The sequence below is a fragment of the Carya illinoinensis genome, chromosome 12 (assembly GCF_018687715.1).
Source record: "Carya illinoinensis cultivar Pawnee chromosome 12, C.illinoinensisPawnee_v1, whole genome shotgun sequence".
Taxonomy (NCBI): Eukaryota; Viridiplantae; Streptophyta; class Magnoliopsida; order Fagales; family Juglandaceae; genus Carya; species Carya illinoinensis.
In genome coordinates this window covers 30,682,163-30,704,014 of record NC_056763.1, presented here as the reverse complement: position 1 = coordinate 30,704,014, position 21,852 = coordinate 30,682,163, and the positions used below count along the sequence as shown (strand labels likewise).

The 21,852-nt window shown below is 33.4% G+C and overlaps 3 protein-coding genes across 5 annotated transcripts; 1 reads left to right on the top strand and 2 right to left on the bottom strand.

Moving 5' to 3' along the window:
- Nucleotides 1-491: 491 nt before the first annotated feature.
- On the bottom strand, nt 492-6,382 carry LOC122290039 (protein transport protein SFT2-like). Its single transcript, XM_043097555.1, has 4 exons — nt 5,991-6,382; nt 1,265-1,529; nt 1,068-1,172; nt 492-762 (listed from the first exon to the last, which is right to left on the bottom strand). Exons 1-4 carry the CDS (start codon nt 6,191-6,193, stop codon nt 652-654), a joined length of 684 nt encoding a protein of 227 aa, XP_042953489.1. The 5' UTR covers nt 6,194-6,382; the 3' UTR covers nt 492-651.
- A 5,393-nt stretch (nt 6,383-11,775) lies between these two features.
- Nucleotides 11,776-15,146, top strand: LOC122290332 (heat shock cognate protein 80-like). The gene is made up of 3 exons (XM_043097970.1): nt 11,776-12,002; nt 12,856-12,997; nt 13,089-15,146. Exons 1-3 carry the CDS (start codon nt 11,880-11,882, stop codon nt 14,924-14,926), a joined length of 2,103 nt encoding a protein of 700 aa, XP_042953904.1. The 5' UTR covers nt 11,776-11,879; the 3' UTR covers nt 14,927-15,146.
- Nucleotides 15,147-16,213: 1,067 nt separating this feature from the next.
- On the bottom strand, nt 16,214-20,545 carry LOC122290333 (calcineurin B-like protein 3). Of its 3 annotated transcripts, none has more exons than XM_043097972.1 (11): nt 20,208-20,356; nt 18,838-18,912; nt 18,594-18,748; nt 18,276-18,351; nt 18,114-18,176; nt 17,964-18,023; nt 17,646-17,754; nt 17,405-17,457; nt 17,249-17,329; nt 16,934-17,046; nt 16,214-16,509 (listed from the first exon to the last, which is right to left on the bottom strand). In XM_043097972.1, the coding sequence occupies exons 5-11, from the start codon at nt 18,135-18,137 to the stop codon at nt 16,452-16,454; spliced, it is 498 nt and encodes a 165-aa protein (XP_042953906.1). In that variant the 5' UTR covers nt 18,138-18,176; nt 18,276-18,351; nt 18,594-18,748; nt 18,838-18,912; nt 20,208-20,356; the 3' UTR covers nt 16,214-16,451. The 3 variants fall into 3 exon arrangements, with proteins under 3 accessions (XP_042953906.1, XP_042953907.1, XP_042953905.1); XM_043097973.1 differs by having other exon boundaries at nt 18,598-18,748; XM_043097971.1 differs by lacking the exons at nt 18,114-18,176; nt 20,208-20,356 and adding an exon at nt 20,389-20,545 and having other exon boundaries at nt 18,198-18,280.
- Between the last annotated feature and the right edge of the window lie 1,307 nt (nt 20,546-21,852).

The following is a 21,852-nucleotide window of genomic DNA, read 5'->3' as shown; positions in this document are numbered from 1 at the left end:
TCTATGTACAGTCAATTTTTATAATATTTTTATTATTTTTTAAATATTTTATAATATAATATTAAATAATTAAAAATTATTTATTTTAAATTAGTGGTGGGCCAGGGCGGATTGTTATGAGATTGAGCTTACACGTCGTCTCTGAATCGGGAGTGGGCTCCATCTCTGTTTTCTTTTCTTTTTATCACTATCAAATGAGCCCCTCGGGATTAAAATAATAATAATAAAACAAAGCTTTATTTTAATTTTAACAACTTGCATGCAACATCTACTTAATTTGTTCATATGTTATTAATTATCAAAATTGAGATGAAAATTCAAATATTCAATTTAAGGGAAGTTGTAAAGTACTAAATTCATGATGAAATCCTTCTTTTTAACTGGTGGCTCCGCCTGAACGCATGTCCACGAGTGTAATCTTTCCAACTTGATTGATTGGGGCATCAATACGAGTAATTCGCCGGTTTGGGAGCTTGTTAACTCTGGGTTTGTAGTTGGACATCAACTAATTTCAATACATTCATATAGCCATCAACTGTTTGCAGAAATTACTCCACCAAATTCCTCGATTGCACGTTGATGAAAATGAATAACCAAAAACATGCTACCTTCGTTTACCAGATCGGCAACAATATAAACAAAAGGTCCGGATCACCTCCCAAAACATTTCATTACTGAAGAGGTAAGGGCAGATGAGAGAAACTTCATCCCAGCAGATCCACCAGGAAAGTATGAAATTGCGTAGTACAGGAGTGCAAGAACCTGCAAGTTCCAATGATAACATCAATTTCATTGCTCAATTGGATGGCTCCTTATCTTCACTTTTACCAGTTAATTGGTTGATAGACGGAATTGAGATCATCGTATTTCAATTCTCGGGTCTATGATAAATAACAAGTTAAAATCAATCGATGAAGAATGCCCAGAACATTGTTGCATCTTCTTCCATGAAAACGAGGTGAAAAGATAAACCAAAAATTATGGGGATTCATAAAGTACGACAATCCAAGGTCTAAAATCCAGTGAGAAAAACAATACACGCCTAAGTGAAGCATGAAATTTGATACCTGTATCACAGAGAAAAGCACAGAGAGTATGTAGCTGTGAAGCACCATGGATACATATATGGTACCCGCCATGCTGCAGATAAATCCCAATGTAAGAGGTAGCCTCTGGATAAGTAAATATGAAAAAATAAAGCATTAGATGGCTATGTTGCAAATGGTAAAATAAAAGGTGTATCTAAATTAAGCAGAGAAAATACCTCCTTCGACGACATGTGAGCGAGCTGATTTGATGGACCCCTGAGTGCAAAGAACGACCCAATGATAAAGCCACACCCAAGGGTAAAGCATATAGCAAATTTCTGGGGCATCAGCACCATGACTGGAAGGAACATGGTAAATGCGATGAAAACAAAGAAAACCCCAGTTGCCAGAAGCAAACCAAAATACATAAGTGCTTTTCCTGAAGGAATACTACTAGCGGCAGACTGTAGATTCCCGGGTATATCTCTCACTCCTTTAGAAGAACAAGGATCAAACAAAGATAGCAAAACTGTAAAAGAAAGAAATTACGAGCTTGCAATTCAATATCACGCCTAGCGGTGTAATTGGTCCAATCCAGTCACGGACTGAAAATTTCGGTTCACCCATTTTTCGGACCGATTACCCTTATAGACTGGACCAGACCCTTAGCTATTGGTCCCGTTGGTTCATTCAGTTCAATTCAGTCCGGGCTAGTGTAAAATGGGTCAAACATTCAAAAAGCTCAAAACCACTTATATTGTGTATTTTGACTATTTTCGAACCAAAAAAAAAAAACCCCACAATGTTTACACTTTTGAATATTAACTATTTATCTTTATTTACACATTCTGTACTTGAAAATAGCCTTTAAAAAGTTGTAAAAATTATCAAAATTATCCATATCCATCCATGAGAATAAGCAATCATCGTAATAAAGTTTAAAACAAAAAATAGAGAAAATGAAATTAAAAGATGCAATATCATCCAAACTCCAAATACATATGTTCAATGGTGATAGGTTAGATGAAAATTACATAATTAACTTATATATAACTATTATATAAAATAATACATATAAAAAATATTTTAAAAAATTATATATATATATATATATATAAGTTGGTCCTGTCAAAAAAAACCACACCCATGGACCGGACTGAATAACTTACACCCCTAATCATGCCCAATTGATCTTTCAGCCACGCAATCAAAAATTCAGAATTATGTTGCTTCGGCAATTATAATAACAAGGCAATAGTACAAGCATCTTTTGCCCAACTTCAGATTTTATATAAAGAAAACAAGACAACTTTTCTTTGTGTGGACTCTAATTTCATATTCTACATCCTCTAATAAAAAAATCACATGCTACGTCCCCTTAAAATCATATGCTACATCCCATAGCTAAAACACGAATAAGAGCTCCGCATTATAACGTATGTAGCCCCATCTCGAATGGGGGTTTGGGCATTAGAGATATGAGAACCTTCAATCGAGCATTACTAGGTAAATGGTTGTAGAAATACCATAAGGAACCTGATACCTTGTGGAAGACGGTAATAGAGAGCAAATATGGGGACCTATGGGGGGTTGGTGTACAAAAGAAGTGAGAGGAGCACATGGAGTGGGTTTGTGGATACATATAAGAAAAGGGTGGGAGGTCTTCAATCAATATACTCGAATCCGTTTAGGAGGAGGAACCCGTATTAAGTTTTGATACGACACTTGGTGTGATCATGTGGCTCTAAAGGAATCATTTCCTTCTTTATTCAGAATTGCAAGAGATATTGATGCTTCAGTAGCTGATGTACTGGAAAGATCAGATGAGCAAATTCAATGGAACATCCACTTCAGTAGGGCGGCACAAGATTGGGAGATGAGCAGTATTGAAGCCTTTTATAGCCTTTTGTATTCTATTAAACTGGGTAATTCACAGGACAGTCTTTGGTGGATACCTAAAGCTAAAGGTACTTTTTCAGTGTGCTCGTTCTATAAGTCTCTTACTCAAGAGACACCTGGTCAGTTTCCATGGTGAAAGATATGGAGACATAAGGCGCCACTCAAAGCAGCTTTCTTTGTGTGAACTGCAGCATTGGGTAAGATTCTCACAACTGATAACTTGAGGAAGCGCAGGGTGATCATCGCAGATTGGTGCTGCATGTGTAGGAAGGGAGGTGAATCGGTGAACCATCTCTTAATACACTGTGAGGTAGCGAGAAGGTTATGGAATGAGGTATTTGGCAGATTGGACTTAGTTTGGGTGATGCCGGAGACGGTGGTCGGGGTTCTGGCCAGTTGGAATAATCTGAGAGGAAATCAACAAATAAAAGCGGTATGGAAGATGATCCCTATATGCATCATGTGGTGTTTATGGCGGGAGCGCAATGACAGGACTTTCGATGACAAAGAGAGATCGACGGAAGATTTGATAGTCTTTTTCTTTAGAACTCTTTGTACATGGACCATAGCGGTTGATTTCAATGGTTTGGGGTTACATGAATTCCTTATAGCCATTGATCAAACATAGAACTGGTCACTAATCTTTGTATCAGGCTTTTGCCTCCTTTTTGATAATATAATTACCTTACTTATCAAAAAGGAAGGTTGTTTGCAGGATTTGAGGAATTCTGATCATAAATTAAAACTAGAGAGTATATATGATATTGAAACTCATCGCCAATATTACATTGAACTATGTATAAAATGTTCACATTGCAGACGCTGCTCAAGCTAAAGCAGACTTAAAGCTAATTAGGATCCCAGCACCATAAATTGGATTTCCCCATAGATATGGCAATGAAATCCCCACAAACTCTGTTTTTTTTTTTTTTTTTTTGGCACCGGGTGTCCAAGAACAGCGTCTCGACTAATCCTAGGGGTGCACAAGCCCTTGGCAAGGAGTTTCCCGCAAGTGCACCTCGGGTAATTCAATGGAAAAATTCCCCAGTCCAATGGCCCATATATATTGTTTGCACCAAGTGGGATTTAAACCGAGGACCTTGGAGGGAGCATACCATCTAGATCAAGGCCTTTACCACTTGAGCCAACCCCTAGGGGTTTCTTTGCATACATAATCGTCACTGCGTACCTCACAAAATGAAAAGCAAGCTGGGTGTACACAATTATCTACTTAGCATTGAGCTGCTGGTGATATAATATACTGCCAAATAATTATTGGGCAACTCCATTGGTTCAGGACTGACACATTCAAACTTGTCAAAAGAAGTCTCTAACAAGTAATTCACAATGAGTCATTGCCCAATGCTCAGCAGCACAACATATTTGGAAGCAGGGCTTTGTTTTAAATCTTCCCTATAACAGAGAAATGGATTCTCAATAAAATATATAAAACCAGAAATGCAAAGTAGATCCTGGCAATCTTTCATTGCATTAACTCAAGATATCAAGGCTAACACTTAATTTATAGATGAGACATGGACGTGCGCAACTCTTGATGGTAGAGTATGACTAAGCATTCCCTTTCATCCACAAAGTGACTAAGACACCTATCTTAAATTTCAACCTGACAACATCATACAAATTGCTGTCTCGGAAAAGGCATACACTTAAAGAGTTACCATGGTGGCACCACCTTTTTTTTTTTTTTTCTTATAAGTAAGAAGATGTTGGCACCACCTTTCATCGAACTTCACAATTATATTTATAAGATTTGCAAGTGCATCAGTTTACAACTAACCTAGCTCCCAAAGCAATTCCCCCTTTAAACAGATATCACATACTTGTCTCTTCCAATATACAATTGATCGTCGTATAGTTTAAATCAACTCTGCACAAGTTATTGAGCCCCAAACTCCTCTAAAAGTAACATCTCTCTTTTGTCTGGAAAATTCTCAATAATCTCAAAGCACTGTCTTATTTTTTTTCTCATTGTCCGTACAATGATGAAAAAATGGCTTCAACTTTTTTTCTATTTGTCGTACACCCCTGTAGTACTCTTTTTTTTTTTTTTTAAGTTGCAGCCCTGTAGTACTTAAAGCCCCTTTTTCTTCAAAAATTGTACATTGGTTTTTATGGATCCTATAATTTGCTGTTAATGCATGCCTTGCTCCTAGATTCTAGAAATCATAAAATTGATCCGCAAGACAATTTAAAAAGTAACATCAACAATTATAATAATCTTTTGTATATTTTTCAATCTTTTCTTCATGAGCTTTCACTTGTACTTCAATCATGTTCTTGGTAGTGATCTTGTTAAGATTCTTTGTAGTAAGAACATAGGAGACGTTGAGAAGGTTTAGATAGAAGAGCACATTGCACTTCCATCTCTTAAAATGGGCTCCCTTAAAACAAAATGGCTTGTTGAGGTCTCCAGCGCTTTCCATAGATTTTTCGTTTGTAAGCTCCATCTGAATCACCTTAAAAAGAGCGAGATTTCCGTACCTCAGTCCAAACTGGTTTTGTTTGAATTTTTCATTTCATTGTAATTTTTATTTTATCACTGTGTATTTCCTAACACAACTAACCTGGCTCCCAATGCAGTTCCCCCTTTAAACGGATCTCACATACTTTTATCCACAATCAGTGTTAATCTGTGAAAATTAGAAATCAAGACTCTAGGTTGATGTGATGCCCCTGTTAGTTGTCCTAACTAAAACCTAGTTCACTTTTCTAAGTTGTTTCTATGCTTTGGCCAGTCGCTTCACTTCAATGCACCTAAACAGAAAAATCATGCCCAAACGCAGTAAATGAAACAGCAACTTTCTACGACCTCACTGTGGACAATATCCAGTTACTCCAGTACCCACAATCCTTAATCAAAACCACTAGAAGTCGTGTCCATAATCCAAAATTAGATCATAAAATTAAAATGTTTTAGTAACCATCGGACTCCGGGATATCACAGTCAAAAGCCCAGATCCACATACTGAGCGCTTAATTCAAACAACAAAATCAAATAACGAGCAGATAATAAAAATGGGGCTTAGTTCAGAATCAGAGGCTTACACATTGAAAGTGCCAGAGACTGTGTCGTTAGCGGACCTGACCGCAGCTTCGAGATCGAAACCCAGGCCCAGATCAGAACTATCCTCTGAATCTTGTGAGGCCGCATAGGAATTCCAATCGGCTAGCAGAGAAGACGAGGGTTTCTGCTGGTCTTCGCCATTACTGCTCCCTGAGAACCATCCTTGCGCCATTTTTTGCATTATTTTTTTTTCATTTATTTTTCCCGGCTACCAAACACCCTAGCCTTCCAGGAAAATATAATTACTAATTAGAAAGGGCAAGAATAGTTCGAATGTTTCGACATCAAACGATCTCTGTCAGAATTGTGAATGCTCGGGAAGTAACCGAAGGTCGTGTGCACGGCTGCCATGCCAGACAAACGTACCTGCTTGAGTTCAACGACACTAGAGCACTAGCGTTTCTCTATATCTTTAAAATTACATTTTTATTAAGATTGAGTTTTCATATAAAAAATTTTTTACATTAGATAATGCATCTTTAAACTAAATAATAATAAAATATTACTATTTTTTATATATTTAAATATTACTAATTTCATATATCAAAATGATCAATTTTATCAATAAATATTAATATATACTTAAAAACATTTTATATCATTAACTTAATACAAATTTCATATATTAAAATCATCTTAATACAAATTTCACAAATTTGATTTTAATGAATAGGGGAGAGAAAAAAAATATTAAAAAAAATATTTAGAGAGTGAATAATCACAAACTTGAATAATCACTATTCATAACTATACAAAAATTTAGAGATACATAAGCTAATATAGATTAATTTAAGGACATATTATTCAAATTTAAAGATGAAGATAAAGATAAATAATCTAATACTAATGCTCTTAGAGCATCCTTATTGGCCTTATTGGTTTGGCCAAATTCATTTTCAAATTTAACCAATATCAACACTTCTTTGCATTTGCCTATTCTATCTAAATTTAATCTCTACATTGGATTAGCTATTCATTCTCTATATAATAATAAAATATTATTAAATTAATATTTTTTAAAAAAATTATTTTTATCACATTTTATAATTCTACCAATTTAATATTATTAATAATTATATTATAATTAAATTAATATTAAAACAAAACATACTTTCAAAGGTCATTTAATCATTTAAAATGAAAGTGTATAATATTTTAATATTTTAATTAATGAAATGAAAGTGTAAAATATTTTAATATTTGAATTGGCGAAATGAGAGTGTAAAGAGTGAGAAAATAATATTTTGATTTTTAGTAAATGAAAGTGATCTTTCATATTTAGCTAATCATTGTAGCAGAAATCTAAATTATTTTAGATATGCTAAATTGAATGTGAAGTGTTTTTGACATAAATTACGTAAATTTTGACCAACCATCTCATTTGAGCAAGCCAATGAAGATGCTCGAGATTTCATTTTTATGCAAAATGACCGACAATCCTCTCAAAATAATATTTTAAACCCTCTAAAAAAAATTACTGAATTATGTAAAATTAATATAAAATATATACGAGCTAAAGTATTGTAGTATACTTCTACGTTTAACAAATTAACATGCATTATTCACCGAAAAGTAACTATCAAATGTGTATAGTAATTAAATGAGTTGTTTTTATATTTTTTATTTTTTTAAACATATTTAATCATTAAAATATATATATATATAAATTCACTAATAATCACTTCCTTAACTATTAAAAAAATAAAAAATACGATTAAACATATTTAATAATCATATATCATTTTCCTTCAACCAATTTGAAATTATGGGCTCAAAACCTTCTCCCAAAATATTTTGAAAAAAAAAACATGCACTGTTCATTTCTATAAATAATTTAATTATTTTTTCTGTTTCTTTATTTCTCTCTCCATAGCACACATATACAGTTTTATAAATAAAATACGAAGAGTTATAATATTTAAAAATTCTTTATTTTAATACAGAGAAAAAATAGTTCTTTATTTTCTGTGATGTATTATAATAGTTGTTTGCTAAAATAGAAAAAATAGTTTTTTATTAATTATTTTAGATGAAAATTTAAATAAACTATTGGGAATGCTCATACGAGTTCGATGGCAGATCTATTTGCTTTATATTTCAAGGCTTTAACATACAGGTAATATGGATGATGAGAAAGCTTGTTAATTGTGTTACAATTATAAAAGCTTGATTAAAATTTGTTTATTAATGCATTCAATCAGTTAGTACAGAGAACAAATATTTTGTCTATAAAGAAATCGTATAGAAGCAAACTCACAAGTTGATGTAATATGATATATCAGATAGTATAACTACTTTTATTGTAAAGTTGATCATATATACCACTAGTTATATATATACACATTCAATTTGTATTAAATATTCGCATGAAAAAATATATTTATCATCTTCTTATCATTTTATAATGTGGTATTATATGATAAATTTATAAGTGAAATATTATAAATAATCTCAAATTATTTAATATCATAAAATTATAATAAAATAATAAAAATTAAGATGATAAATATTAAATAACATTATTCATATAGAAAAGTTGACTAATACTGAAATGCAAATTAGGCCCATTTGGTTCCCAAACCCAACTCAATACCCTCCGCATTAAACTCCTTCAACCATCCAAACAAGTACTCAGCTCACCTCATTAATTCGCTGAACTCATTACTGTAGGACGTGACTTGAGCCTTGGATAGCTTTTTGCTCTAAAGTAGATTCCTGCACACGTCTGGTTGTTTGCTTTCCGTTAGGACCACTGCTTTCTCTCTCTCTCTCTCTCTCTTGCTTGCCAACAAAAAGACTCTTGAGCTCAATGTCGAACAGAATTCCGTTAGTTGACTGTGAGTGCATGCCGTTAGAAGAAAACTTGTTTTTTTATTTTTCAAAATTTTACGGAAAATTCTAGTTGTGCATTAATATACACATTATTTTAATATAATGGATAAAAAGTAAGTTTTATTAAAAAAATATTAATTTAAATTTTAAATATAAATAAATTAATATTAATACACAAATTAATACACGACTTTACTTATACATAATAAAATTCAAATTTTACATCAAATTGACACATGGGGTGTTGGGTGAGAGAAGACTAAACAGTTGAGTCCCACAAACTTTACAAATTTACATATATATATATTTAAATTCATCTTAACATATTTTAAACTCATTTTACATAAATTATATAAAAATCATTCAATTATTTTAATTCACTATTATACATAAAAAAAAAAAAAAATCATTAGATTAACTAAACTAAACTCGATAATCAAACACAGCCAAAGCAAGTAAAGAATATAAAGGTAATTAAAATCTTGCCCTTTACTTGTCTTTTGTTGGGCTTGCTGAGGAGAGAGAGCCCGTCAAGGAATGCGCAGCCCAGTTCTTGGAATGAAAAATGGCTCCTCAAAACGACTCCATATATTTTGATTCCATGTAAGTAAAGTGTTTTTTTTTTTTTTAATAAACTTGTATTTTGATTTTAAAATTATACGCTCACAATTATTTTTTATAATTTGTATACAATTATATATTAAATAAATGATATTTTTATAAAATAATTTATAAAAATAATACAAATATTTTTATTTTAATTAACATATAATCATATCAAAATTATAAAAAATAGTTATACTTGTATCATTACTCATTTTGCAATAGAAAAATACTTTTTGCAGTCGACAGATGCAGTCGTCGTGCAGTCGGCTGTAAAAAAGTAAATTAATACGGGACCTACATGAAAAAAAAAATTATTTTTATAACTTTTTTTTATTCATGTAGATCTCCCTGAATATAAAAAAAAATTTTATAATTTTTTATTTATTTATTCTGTACAGCCGACTGCACGCTGACTGTATTTGCTGACTGTATGTAGCAAAAACCCTAGATATTATATTATTTCTTAATATCAAATAAATTAAAAAATACATTTGAGAAAAATTATATTTTCTTCAAATGTTATTTTTTGGATAATATCAAACATAATTCTAATTTTAAAAAAATTGTCAATGAGCGAAAATATCCATATAATTTTAAGATAATTACAACTTTTAGACTATTAAGAATATAATCATAATTTCTAAAAAAATCAAATGATATTTTATGTCATCTCTATCTTAAAAAGTATTTTTAATTATTTTACAAACAAATGTAACATATTTAAAAATATTTTTGACATATATTTACCAAACAGGAAATAGTTTTAAAATAATAGAAATGATTATTTAAACTCTAGGCTATAAGTCATAAAGTTAAAAACTATATTACCTACAACAATCCTAAATATACACTTTAAGGTTATATCAATGATTGGTTTTTAAGGTTACCCATGACAATCTTAAACATAAGTCATATTTAAATATTGACATGAGTTTACTTATAGCAGTATTTTGTAAAGTAGATTGAGATGAGTTTAAATTTTTGATGAGAAGTTAATAAAAATAATAAATTACATCAATAATTGGTTTGAGATGAGATGGATTTGGTTTAACAACCCAACACAATTTAAGTCTTAAACTTTATATTGTAGGCCAAAAGTTATAGGTAAAAAATTTATAAATTAACATAATTTGACGACGTCACACATAAATTTACATTATTTTATATATTAATTTTTATTAAATTTATTTATAGATGTAGTGTTATATATATTTATAATTTTATTTACAACATCACACGTATGAACTATTTGTCTCATTTCATTAATATTTTTTTTTAATTCAAATTTTAAATTTAAAAATATTTTCTATTTGACAAAGTGCGACGTCAAGCCTAAAATTACAAAGTAAGATAAAATGGTTAAGAAAGTTGGCAGAGATTCTGTCAAATCTTCTGTCCCAATGTATTGTTTTATATCAATAAATAAAAATTTTATATTCATCCATTTTTACATATTAAAAAAATAATATAACTAATAAAATTAATAGGTTGAATAAAAAATGTATAAAAATAACATATCTCTATATATTTTTCTAAAGTTCTTTAAAAAAAATTTATATACATTTTACTAAATAAGATGTGTCATATTTATTATCATTGAATGATCATTTATTACATATTTTTTATTATTAAATGGTGATAAATATCATATTATATATAATAAAATATAAATAAGATGGTTGTATGGTGTATGGCAATACTATTTTCTTAACTCTATGAAATAGCTCAGTTGGTTAGATTTCAAGTTTGCTTCTTAATAATCATCAATTCGAATTCCTTCATAGCCATTAAAGATTTACCTAATTGTTAACTATAAGGTATGGTTTAGTAGTAAGATGTAAATTTTAAGTTTTAAAATAAAATATTAAAATATTATATTTTAATAATATTATTATTTTAAAATTTAAAAAAATTAAGAAAAAGTTGAATTATTTATTATATTTTATATAAAATTTTAAAAAAATTATAATAATGAAATAAAAATCTTGAATTTGAAAAAAAAAAATTTGATAGTCAAAACCTAACCTAAGACCCCATAAAATTAATATAAATGGACGTAAATTGACCCGAATATCCACGGAAATCAAAAATTAAAAAGCATCACCCTTTTCTTAATAACCAAGCAAGACCGTACCGTGCTACGGGGCACAGACCACACAGGTAACCCAGTGCCAGTGGAAACTTTCTTAAAAGTTAAAGCGCTCCGTGTCACATACACATTCCCTCAGCCAAATTATAAAAAGAAAAAAATAGTTAATTTATTACGTATAATTAGGCAACAGAAGGATCTAGAAACCCTAGCGAAGTCCACTATAAAGTCTCGCTTCCTCCTCACATGTGGCTCACCATTTGTTCTGATCGTCATTTCCTTTGATCACCCTTCGATTTCTTCTTCTGCGACTTTAGGGTTTCTTCACTGTGAGAAAAGAATGGCGGAGACCGAGACGTTTGCCTTCCAGGCCGAGATCAACCAGTTGCTCAGTTTGATCATCAATACCTTCTACAGCAACAAGGAGATCTTCCTTCGGGAACTCATAAGCAATGCTTCTGATGTGTGTTTCTCAATCTCTCGCTTTCTTTCTTTCTTTGGTGCCTTCCTCCCCTGAATCCCTGTGATTTTATTTCTTGTCCTAAATGTTTCGTATTTTATGTTTTGATAAATGTTGTCTTGGATCTTACGCCTTGTATTGAGAACGTTTTGTTTCGATTTACTGCTCTCTGGATTCTTTGAGTTCGTTTATAAGTCATGGATTGTTTGATTTATGAGTCTGGATTTTGGATTCCCAAGTTCGGAGCTTTTTGGTATCGTACCATGCAATGTTGTGTGCCCCTGGTGTTCGAACAGATGTAGATCGGCTACGTTTGATAAATCAGAACGTTAATATATGTTATTATTTAGTATACATATTTGGAAACTATCAAATGATTGGACTTCTCTGATTTTTGTTATCTCAATCTTCTTGTTGAATAGATTCGCGAAATCTTAGGGTCTGTGGATAGGCCGTGTTTGATATCGTATCGTTTGACTGCATGTTTGTTTTAATTAACCAATTCGTGTTAGCATCTAGGCTTCGTACATTTGTTTATTTTTATGTTTCTGGTCCAACATGTTGAATTCAATGTTTTCAAGTTGTCTTCTTACCGAATGAGTTGCGACATGAATGGAAATGCATACGTATACGCCCAAGCTTTTCTTTGGATTCAGTAATATATAATGTCGTCTGGTGAGATATGTTTTACTTTGATTATGGTTGTAATTCACAGACCATTTATATCGATTGACTTCGCACTTTGTGTATAAGTTATTTTCTCGTCTTCATTCAATTGAAACTGCCGGTTCTGAATGCCTTCAAATGGTTTGTATGAACCTTATATTTCTTATCGTGTATCGTGTACCGTGTACAGGCACTGGACAAGATCCGATTTGAGAGTTTGACTGATAAGAGCAAGCTAGATGCACAGCCTGAGCTCTTCATCCACATTATTCCTGACAAGACAACTAACAGTCTTACCATCATTGACAGTGGTATTGGCATGACTAAGGCTGGTAAGATAGCAGGAGTTTGCTGCCAGTAATTTTTAATACAATCTGTTGCATGTTACTGTATCTCAGAATTTGTTTAACTGCTTATGTGCAGACTTGGTGAACAACCTTGGTACCATTGCTAGGTCTGGAACCAAGGAATTTATGGAAGCCCTTGCTGCTGGTGCCGATGTGAGTATGATTGGACAGTTTGGTGTCGGTTTCTATTCAGCGTACCTTGTTGCTGAAAAGGTCATCGTCACCACTAAGCACAATGATGATGAGCAATATGTCTGGGAGTCCCAAGCTGGCGGGTCGTTCACTGTTACCAGAGACACCACAGGGGAGAGTCTTGGTAGGGGTACTAAGATTACCCTCCACCTCAAAGAAGATCAGCTTGAGTACCTGGAGGAGCGCCGCTTGAAGGACTTAATTAAGAAGCACTCTGAGTTTATTAGCTATCCAATTTCACTTTGGGTTGAGAAGACAACTGAGAAAGAAATTTCTGATGATGAGGATGAGGAAGATAAGAAGGATGAGGAAGGAAAGGTCGAAGATGTTGATGAAGAAAAAGAAAAGGAAGAGAAGAAAAAGAAGAAGATCAAGGAGGTGTCTCACGAGTGGTCCTTGGTCAACAAGCAAAAGCCTATTTGGATGAGGAAGCCGGAGGAGATCACAAAGGAAGAGTATGCTGCTTTTTACAAGAGCCTTACCAACGATTGGGAAGAACACTTGGCTGTGAAGCATTTCTCAGTTGAAGGCCAGCTAGAGTTCAAGGCTGTACTTTTTGTTCCCAAGAGGGCACCTTTTGATCTCTTTGACACAAAGAAGAAGCCCAACAATATCAAGCTGTATGTTCGCCGAGTTTTTATAATGGACAACTGTGAGGAGCTGATTCCCGAATACTTGAGCTTTATCAAGGGTATTGTGGATTCTGAGGATCTTCCCTTGAACATCTCAAGGGAGATGCTACAGCAGAACAAGATTCTCAAGGTCATCCGCAAGAACCTGGTTAAAAAGTGTATTGACCTGTTCTTTGAGATTGCTGAGAATAAAGAAGACTACAACAAGTTCTATGAGGCCTTCTCTAAGAACCTCAAGCTCGGTATCCACGAGGATTCCCAAAACAAGACAAAGCTTGCTGAGCTTCTTCGTTACCACTCCACCAAGAGCGGTGATGAGATGACCAGTCTGAAGGATTATGTGACCAGGATGAAGGAGGGTCAGGGTGATATCTATTACATTACTGGAGAAAGCAAGAAGGCAGTGGAGAACTCACCGTTCCTGGAGAAGCTGAAGAAGAAAGGTTACGAAGTTCTCTATATGGTAGATGCTATTGATGAGTATGCTGTTGGGCAGCTCAAGGAATTTGAAGGGAAGAAGCTGGTCTCAGCCACCAAGGAAGGTTTGAAACTTGATGAGAGTGAAGATGAAAAAAAGAAGAAGGAAGAACTGAAGGAGAAGTTTGAGAGTCTCTGCAAGGTTATCAAGGACGTGTTGGGTGACAGGGTTGAGAAGGTTGTGGTGTCCGACCGTGTTGTTGATTCACCCTGCTGTTTGGTGACTGGGGAGTACGGATGGACTGCTAACATGGAGAGAATCATGAAAGCCCAGGCCTTGAGGGACAGTAGCATGGCCGGCTACATGTCAAGCAAGAAGACCATGGAGATCAATCCCGAGAACCCCATCATGGAGGAGCTCAGGAAGAGGGCTAATGCGGACAAGAATGACAAATCTGTGAGGGACCTTGTTCTCTTGCTTTTCGAGACCGCCCTCCTCACTTCTGGCTTCAGCCTCGACGACCCAAACACCTTTGGCAACAGAATCCACAGGATGCTAAAACTTGGTCTGAGCATTGACGAGGAAGCAGGCGATGGTGACGCAGACATGCCTCCACTGGAAGAAGAAGCAGATGCCGATGCTGAGGGCAGCAAGATGGAGGAAGTGGATTAAAGCTTTTTTATGGTTAAAAGAACTGTCGTAGTTTTCTTTTCTTTTCTTTTTTCTTTTTTCTTTTTTTTTGTCCCTCTTCTCTTTTAATTTTTATGAACATTTTTATCATCGTTTTAATATATATTCCTCTTTTGTGCCTCCCTGCGAGGATCCGAACAGATTTTTGGCAGATGCTTATATGATTTGCCTTGGAATATCATGGGTGATTTAGATTTTGGAATGTGCGATTATCTGCCCAGTTATTTATTTCATCTTATTTTAATATTATAATTTCTAAAAAATACATAAAATATAATAAATAATTTAATTTTTTAAATTTTAAAATAATAATAATATTAAAAAATATTTTTAAGAATATTTTATTTAATTTTTATTTTAATTCATCTCATTTTAATTTATTATTTAAACCTATCCTAAATGAGGCATAGGTTTTTCGGTTTTGTTTTTCAGTTTCGAAAATTTGATCCACTTCCCAAAGAAAATTCTTTTAGAATCAGGGTGACTCTGAGCCATGGGAAGACATACAATCCCTTAATCCACAACTCGAGAAAATTATCCATCGGGCATGACCGTGACGCACAGTGCCTAGTCCCTTTTTTCCAATGGCTTGATGGTGCATGTTTGAGAAAACAAGGAATCGCGTGCATTTGCCCTCTTAGTTTCTCTTCTTTACCCCTGCGCGTCTTCTAATCACCGGCGTATTTTGAATGCTCGCTGCCTCTCCGTCTTTATGGGACTTTGCAACAGCAGAATCCAGATGTAATCCTTGATCTGTCTCGTCTAAGGCGTGGTCAAGCAATTATAGGGTGTGCCGTGTTTGTCATCTATTCCTTCTGCTGATTAGAAAAATGATCCATTAACCATTGGGACCTATAATTATCTGTTCTCGTACTTGTGACATGCATGGCGCGGACCAATACAATAGGGAGCCGACATATGTATTATCATTTTCCTGTGACAATTTTAACATGCTGCATAACTCGACTTCCCTGCGTTGGAGGGAAGAGCGGTAGCTAGCCCTTCCAATATTGGATTGAGTTTTGCTACATATAAATAAAATCACGTATTAATTTGCGTACTAACACTGATTCTTTTATACTTAAAATTTTAATTAATACTATTTTTAATAAAATCTACTTTTTAACCAATCACAATAGATTGATGTACATATTAGTGCACAATTATGCTTGCAATTAAATTTTTCCTATTGGATTTGATCTCACTACCTAAAGTCGTGTCAACCTTCCCTTCGGATAACCCCGCTTACACAACACTTAATGCAAGTTCTGCACCTTAATAATTGAGATCTTTATTAAAACCTGTTATTTCTGCAACTCGCACTGTATAAGCTCGCATCTATTGTGAAGCGAAAATCCAGTCATTGGATAAAATCCACAATAAACAACTAAAATCGAAATGATATAAACACTCACTAGGGCCCTCCATACGTGTGAGGGCACAAGTGTGTAGAGACAAACCAACCATGATTAAGAAAGCCTTCTGAATTTCGGTGCAATTCTCAAGTTTAGGTATCATCGACTTGTGAATGGAACACAAAGCTTGGGAATGTTGTGGTTATGTCCCTGCTCAAACAAATGAAGCAAATCTCTATTAAAAACTTATCCTTACCCAGATGCATGAGTAACTAGTTAACTTCACGATGTTTTAATTATAAAAAAAAACAGCTTCTGACAATTTGTTCACATGTTCTCTGTTAGCAAGGTATCATGGGTACATCAGATACCGAAGCAGTAGCATAGATTTGCAGACACACAACTAGGATCACATCCATCCACCACGGGTTAATGTTTATGCTTGCAGCAGAATCATCAATAAAGAGTGATTAGTTTCCTTCCATAACGTAAGATTGGCAAATATCTGACCTAGGACTTTTTATTTGTTGAGTGGGAGGACAAAGACCAGGGGTCATGCACAAATTTCACAGGTAATCATTTTATAACAGTAAGAGAAATGAAAGATAGACACCGTAGTTCAGAACAAACTTACTTCAGGTATTGAAGGGTCATATTCTTCAGGAGGGATGGATGTTGCAAAACAAGGCTTCTCCACTCTTCCTTGTCAATCTTCCCATCATGTTTTGTATCAGCTTCCTCAAAGGTCTGAAAAAGAAGGCTTTAGACTGTAGAGTTCATAAAGTAATACTACTTACTTTTTGTAAGTTCAAAAAGTAACACTTAAACTATGCTTACACATTCTTGCAATGAATAACAATGAAACACCTGGACTTCCTTCAGCAAGAAGTGACAATGATAATGAACACTATAATTAAGCACTAAGCTAACCATGAGGTTGAGTGAGCACCTTGTCAATAATACTTTCTATAACATCATCTGAAAGATTCATCCCAGATTCAGCAAGTGTAGCGACTACCATTTGCTTCACCTGGACAGAAGACAGAACATTTGAAAAACCAAATCTAGCAATTACAGAGATTACCCTCATCAGAACAATATTTACCTCCTGCCGTTCGATGAAACCTTGCTGCTTTAGATCATATAGTTGGAACGAAACTGGAAGAAGACATTATAGTTAATGAAAGAAATTACTAGACAGCTGTATAACTGAGAAATGATGATGAAATTTACTCTTCTAAGCCAATGCATTCATGTCACAAATATGTTCATATGATCAAAATCTTTGCCTAAAAGATGGGAAATATCTCAAGAAGAAAAATTCTAGCCAAGCCCAAACCACGTACAATCAATCTTATCCTCAATAGGGGCGTTTGGATGGAAAACAGAGAGAGCACGAGCAAACTCTTCAAAACCTAGTATTCCATTGTGCTTTGTATCAAACAAGTCAAACACCTGCAATAATGAGTAATGCTTTGACATTGAGAAACTTAACAGATGCAATAATGAGTAATGCTTAGACAGTGAGAAACTTAACAGATGCAATAATGAGTAATGTTTAGACAGTGAGAAACTTAACAGATGGATTGAGATACACTCTTATTTAATAGGTGCAGTGGTAAGATGGTTTGTTAAGCAGAAAATATGAAATAATAACAGGTTACCCGATCAGCAAACAGGCTCTCCTTCTTGTTTGTCTTGAATAATGCCAATTGAAACTCTTCCTGTAAAGCGTATACAATACACAACTTCAGTGAAGCTATAAACTGATTATGGAAAATGAATGATCGTCAGTTTCATGTAAAGCACAATACCACAACTGCATCCACTCGAATCATGTAAAAAATATATGCTTAGAGCATAAGTTGTCCGATAGCCTGTACAAAACACATACAAACCTTGGTGATCAGCCCATCATCAATAACGGCACTGCTGATCTTCTTAAAGAGCTCATAAAGTGCCTCTATTTCACTTACACTGACTGTATCCAAGTAAGGAAAATATCAATAATCTTCAGTAAATCGTTTTATTGTTCTGTTGAATAGAGAGGAACTGCATGATAAAATACATTAGAGCTACAATCGATTCTATATCTGTTTTTATTTAGTTCTAAACAGCGGAAAGTACAAAGTTAAAGCATGATACAAATTATAAAATCATACAAAAGCCATTCTAAACGATAAGGCATTAATTTATAGGTATGTATTCATCTATCATTGTTAAAACTCATTGTTGCAAATACATGATACAGATAGATAATGGCATGACAAACCAAAAACAGATTGATAGCATACAAACTGTCGCCCTTGCAAGAAGTTCAGGATCTTCAAGGCCTCTTGATTGCTTGTATAAATCAAAGTCACAACACCGCAGTAGGGAAGCACCTAAATGCTTAAATGCTGCTATGCACTGCAACATGATATTTTCAGCAAATCAAAACACTCCATACCTGTTTGAACAGAGGAAAGGAAAGGAAATGTTATTTAGGTCACTCTATGCAAGAAAATGATCCATATGCAGGCAAAGAGCAGAATGGACCTTTTAATCATTTCCAGCTTCTGCTGTCCAAATTAAAATTGCCAAAATCTGTAGAAAAACTGGAGCAGCCAAGACCTGTTTCCAGGAATGAAAGAAAATTGTTCAATGCGACCTGATGCAGCAAGATATCCTCAACCATAAATGAGACATAGCTTTTGATAGCTGTAGAATGTCAGGTCAAAATGCAATATATTTGGGTCAGGACATGGACATATCACATAGTGCATGATGTCTGTTGAAATATTTGAAATTGTTTTTTCTGTTCCTTTTTGTCTTCTTACCTTTTCTAGAATGTGGAGGAATATATACTTTTCTCTACCGCAATAGCATTAATTATCTGGACTCAAAAGCCTATTTATATAGCATATTCCTGAGGGTGAAATTCAGAGATCTGTTTTCCTTTTTAAGCCCAAATATAGGAAGCATAACCAAGTTAGACAGCAAGTGTACAAAAGAATAGGCAAACAAAAAACAGACTCCAGGATCAGAATATACTTCAAAGTTACAAATTATGGTAGATAACAATGTCTATGAAATGTACAGGTTGATAACGCATAATCCAACTTAAGATTTGAATGACTAGAGTGGTAATTGGTGACTTGTGAGGAATAACCTGCGTTTCAATCTTTTCAGCTGATACATCCTTACATTTTCATAGAAAGTCATGGGAAAAAACAATAGAAATCTCCTGAACATTGAAGTTGAAAGGAAAAAATACAGTTTACTAGGTAATAAGGGAGATACTAATCAAATTCAACCAATTCAATCCCAAGATGGCCTCAAACATCTAGCTCAAAATCATTCTTTGGAATTATTGCAATAAAAACCAGAATTGAATCACCAGGACCAAGAAAAACACAATTGCATGCACATATGCGAAACATTCATCAAATAAAAAACTGAATTTAATAAAAACAAAGCGAACCCCCCTCCCGGGGCGCGGGGCCCCTGGTTCCCCCACATTTTTCTTTATTCACTAGACCCGAGTTTAGAATTATGACATCATACGACTAAATTAGGCGTAATTACGACACGAACTCCACTGAAATTCCAGAGTAACCAAAAAAAATAACAATGAGACGATCACAGATTGAGAATTTACTATGAAAAAACTTCAAGAATTCGCCCCTACGACACGAACTCCACTGAAATTCCAGAGTAACCATAAAAATTAACAATGAGACGATCACAGATAGAGAATCTACTATTAACAAACTTCAAGAATTCGCCCCTACTGATCCAAATACCACAAAAGACGTCTATAGCAAGATCCGATCATCCAATTCCAGAAGCAACAATCAAGCGAAAAAAAATATAAGTTAAAAACAAAACTGTACGATAGAATTAGTTGCGTGAATTTTCTAGCGTACAGTGATAAAGCTCCGAGATTTTCTGAATTCTGTGAACGATAATTAGTAAATAAACTCGACAGTCAGTTTTTCAGCTCAGAAGCCAATTAAAGCAAAAGAAACGAATAAAGACCGAATATTCTTTCGTTTTCCCACCGTTACTCTGCAAGCTAACGGCAGAGCACAAAGGGAAAGCGCTCACCTTGTTCCCGCAGGGTGAAGGGAAAGCTCTGCAACGACGCTTTTCAATTGTACACGCTTTCGTGCGCCTCGCGGTATTTCTATCAAATCTTAAGGAAGGTGATGAGAGAGAGAGAGAGAGAGCTGGGAATTCGAGGCTGTTCACAGACGGCGTTTAGAGACGTAAATTGTTTTATAATACAAATAATGGCAGTAATTTTGGACACGAACGTAAAGATGCTCCTCCCAAAAATTTAAAAAAAAAAAAAAAAAAACGATCTGTTGAAAGGGAACGATCTGGGACTATTAAAATAAGAAGAGAAATTATATTTGTATTTGTGGGTAAGTAAATTTTGTAGAATTATTTTTAAAAAATAAATAAATATAAAATTTATATAAAAATAAATTAATATTTTAATAATAATCTAATCTTTTTTAAAGTGACTGTATAATTCTTGCAGATTCTATGACTATATATATAGAATAATCAGTCGTAATAGAGTTTGAAAGCGATGCGTAATCGTTTAAAAAAAATTGAGTTTCATATAAAAAAATTTAAAAATTTTATATGCAATATATTTTATGTATTTTTTACGCACTTTATTAATATATTTGGTTGTTTTAAATATAAAATAATTATTTTGACCAATCACATCAATAGAGTTAATAAAAAATATGTAAAAGTGACTGTATATAGCAGAATTCAAAAAAATTAATTTTTGTAATATAGATTCTATATTTACTTATTTTTTTAAAAACTCGTGTACGATATTTGCATACTTTATAACTGTAAATATTATTTCTCTTCAAATAAAATAGTTATCTCTCCATTTTCTGTTTGTTACTTTGTTATTTTCTATAGTTACTATTTTGGGAAATAATTATTCTTTCTAAGAGAGGATTTGATTATTAAAAATAAAAAATAAAATCTATTAAATTAAAAAAAAAAAATTCTACAAGATCTCGGGGACTACTTTCTCCATCCTAAATAAACAGGAGTTATGGTTTAAGTGAGATTAGTTATTTCAAATTAGATAATAGATATCATTATTTTGCCTCATTTAATTTATAAAATTTAAAATTTATTTTTTAGATTAAATTATACAAATTAATTTTTTATAACATCCGTATGCGAAAGAAAATCAGCGGCATGTGATTAATATTTCAAATTAATGGCAAAAGTTTTACGATTTTTAGGGGGAGATGGAGTGTCCTTTATACGAAAGAATACCTCGCATGTTTGGGCTTTTAGGAAATGGGACTGACTTTCCTTTAGCGTAGGACTCCATGGTTGGGCTTATAACTGATTTGGATCCCTACCTATCAAAGTTGGTAACTTTTATTTTTATCAAATAATTAATCATATTAAAAAGGTTTTTTTTTTCTTAATAGCACATTAAAACGTCGAAGGCTGTGGTCTGATTAGTATTATTCCAGCTTTTAAAATGGATGTATATTTGTAGCTGGAAAAAAATGGTAAACGGGC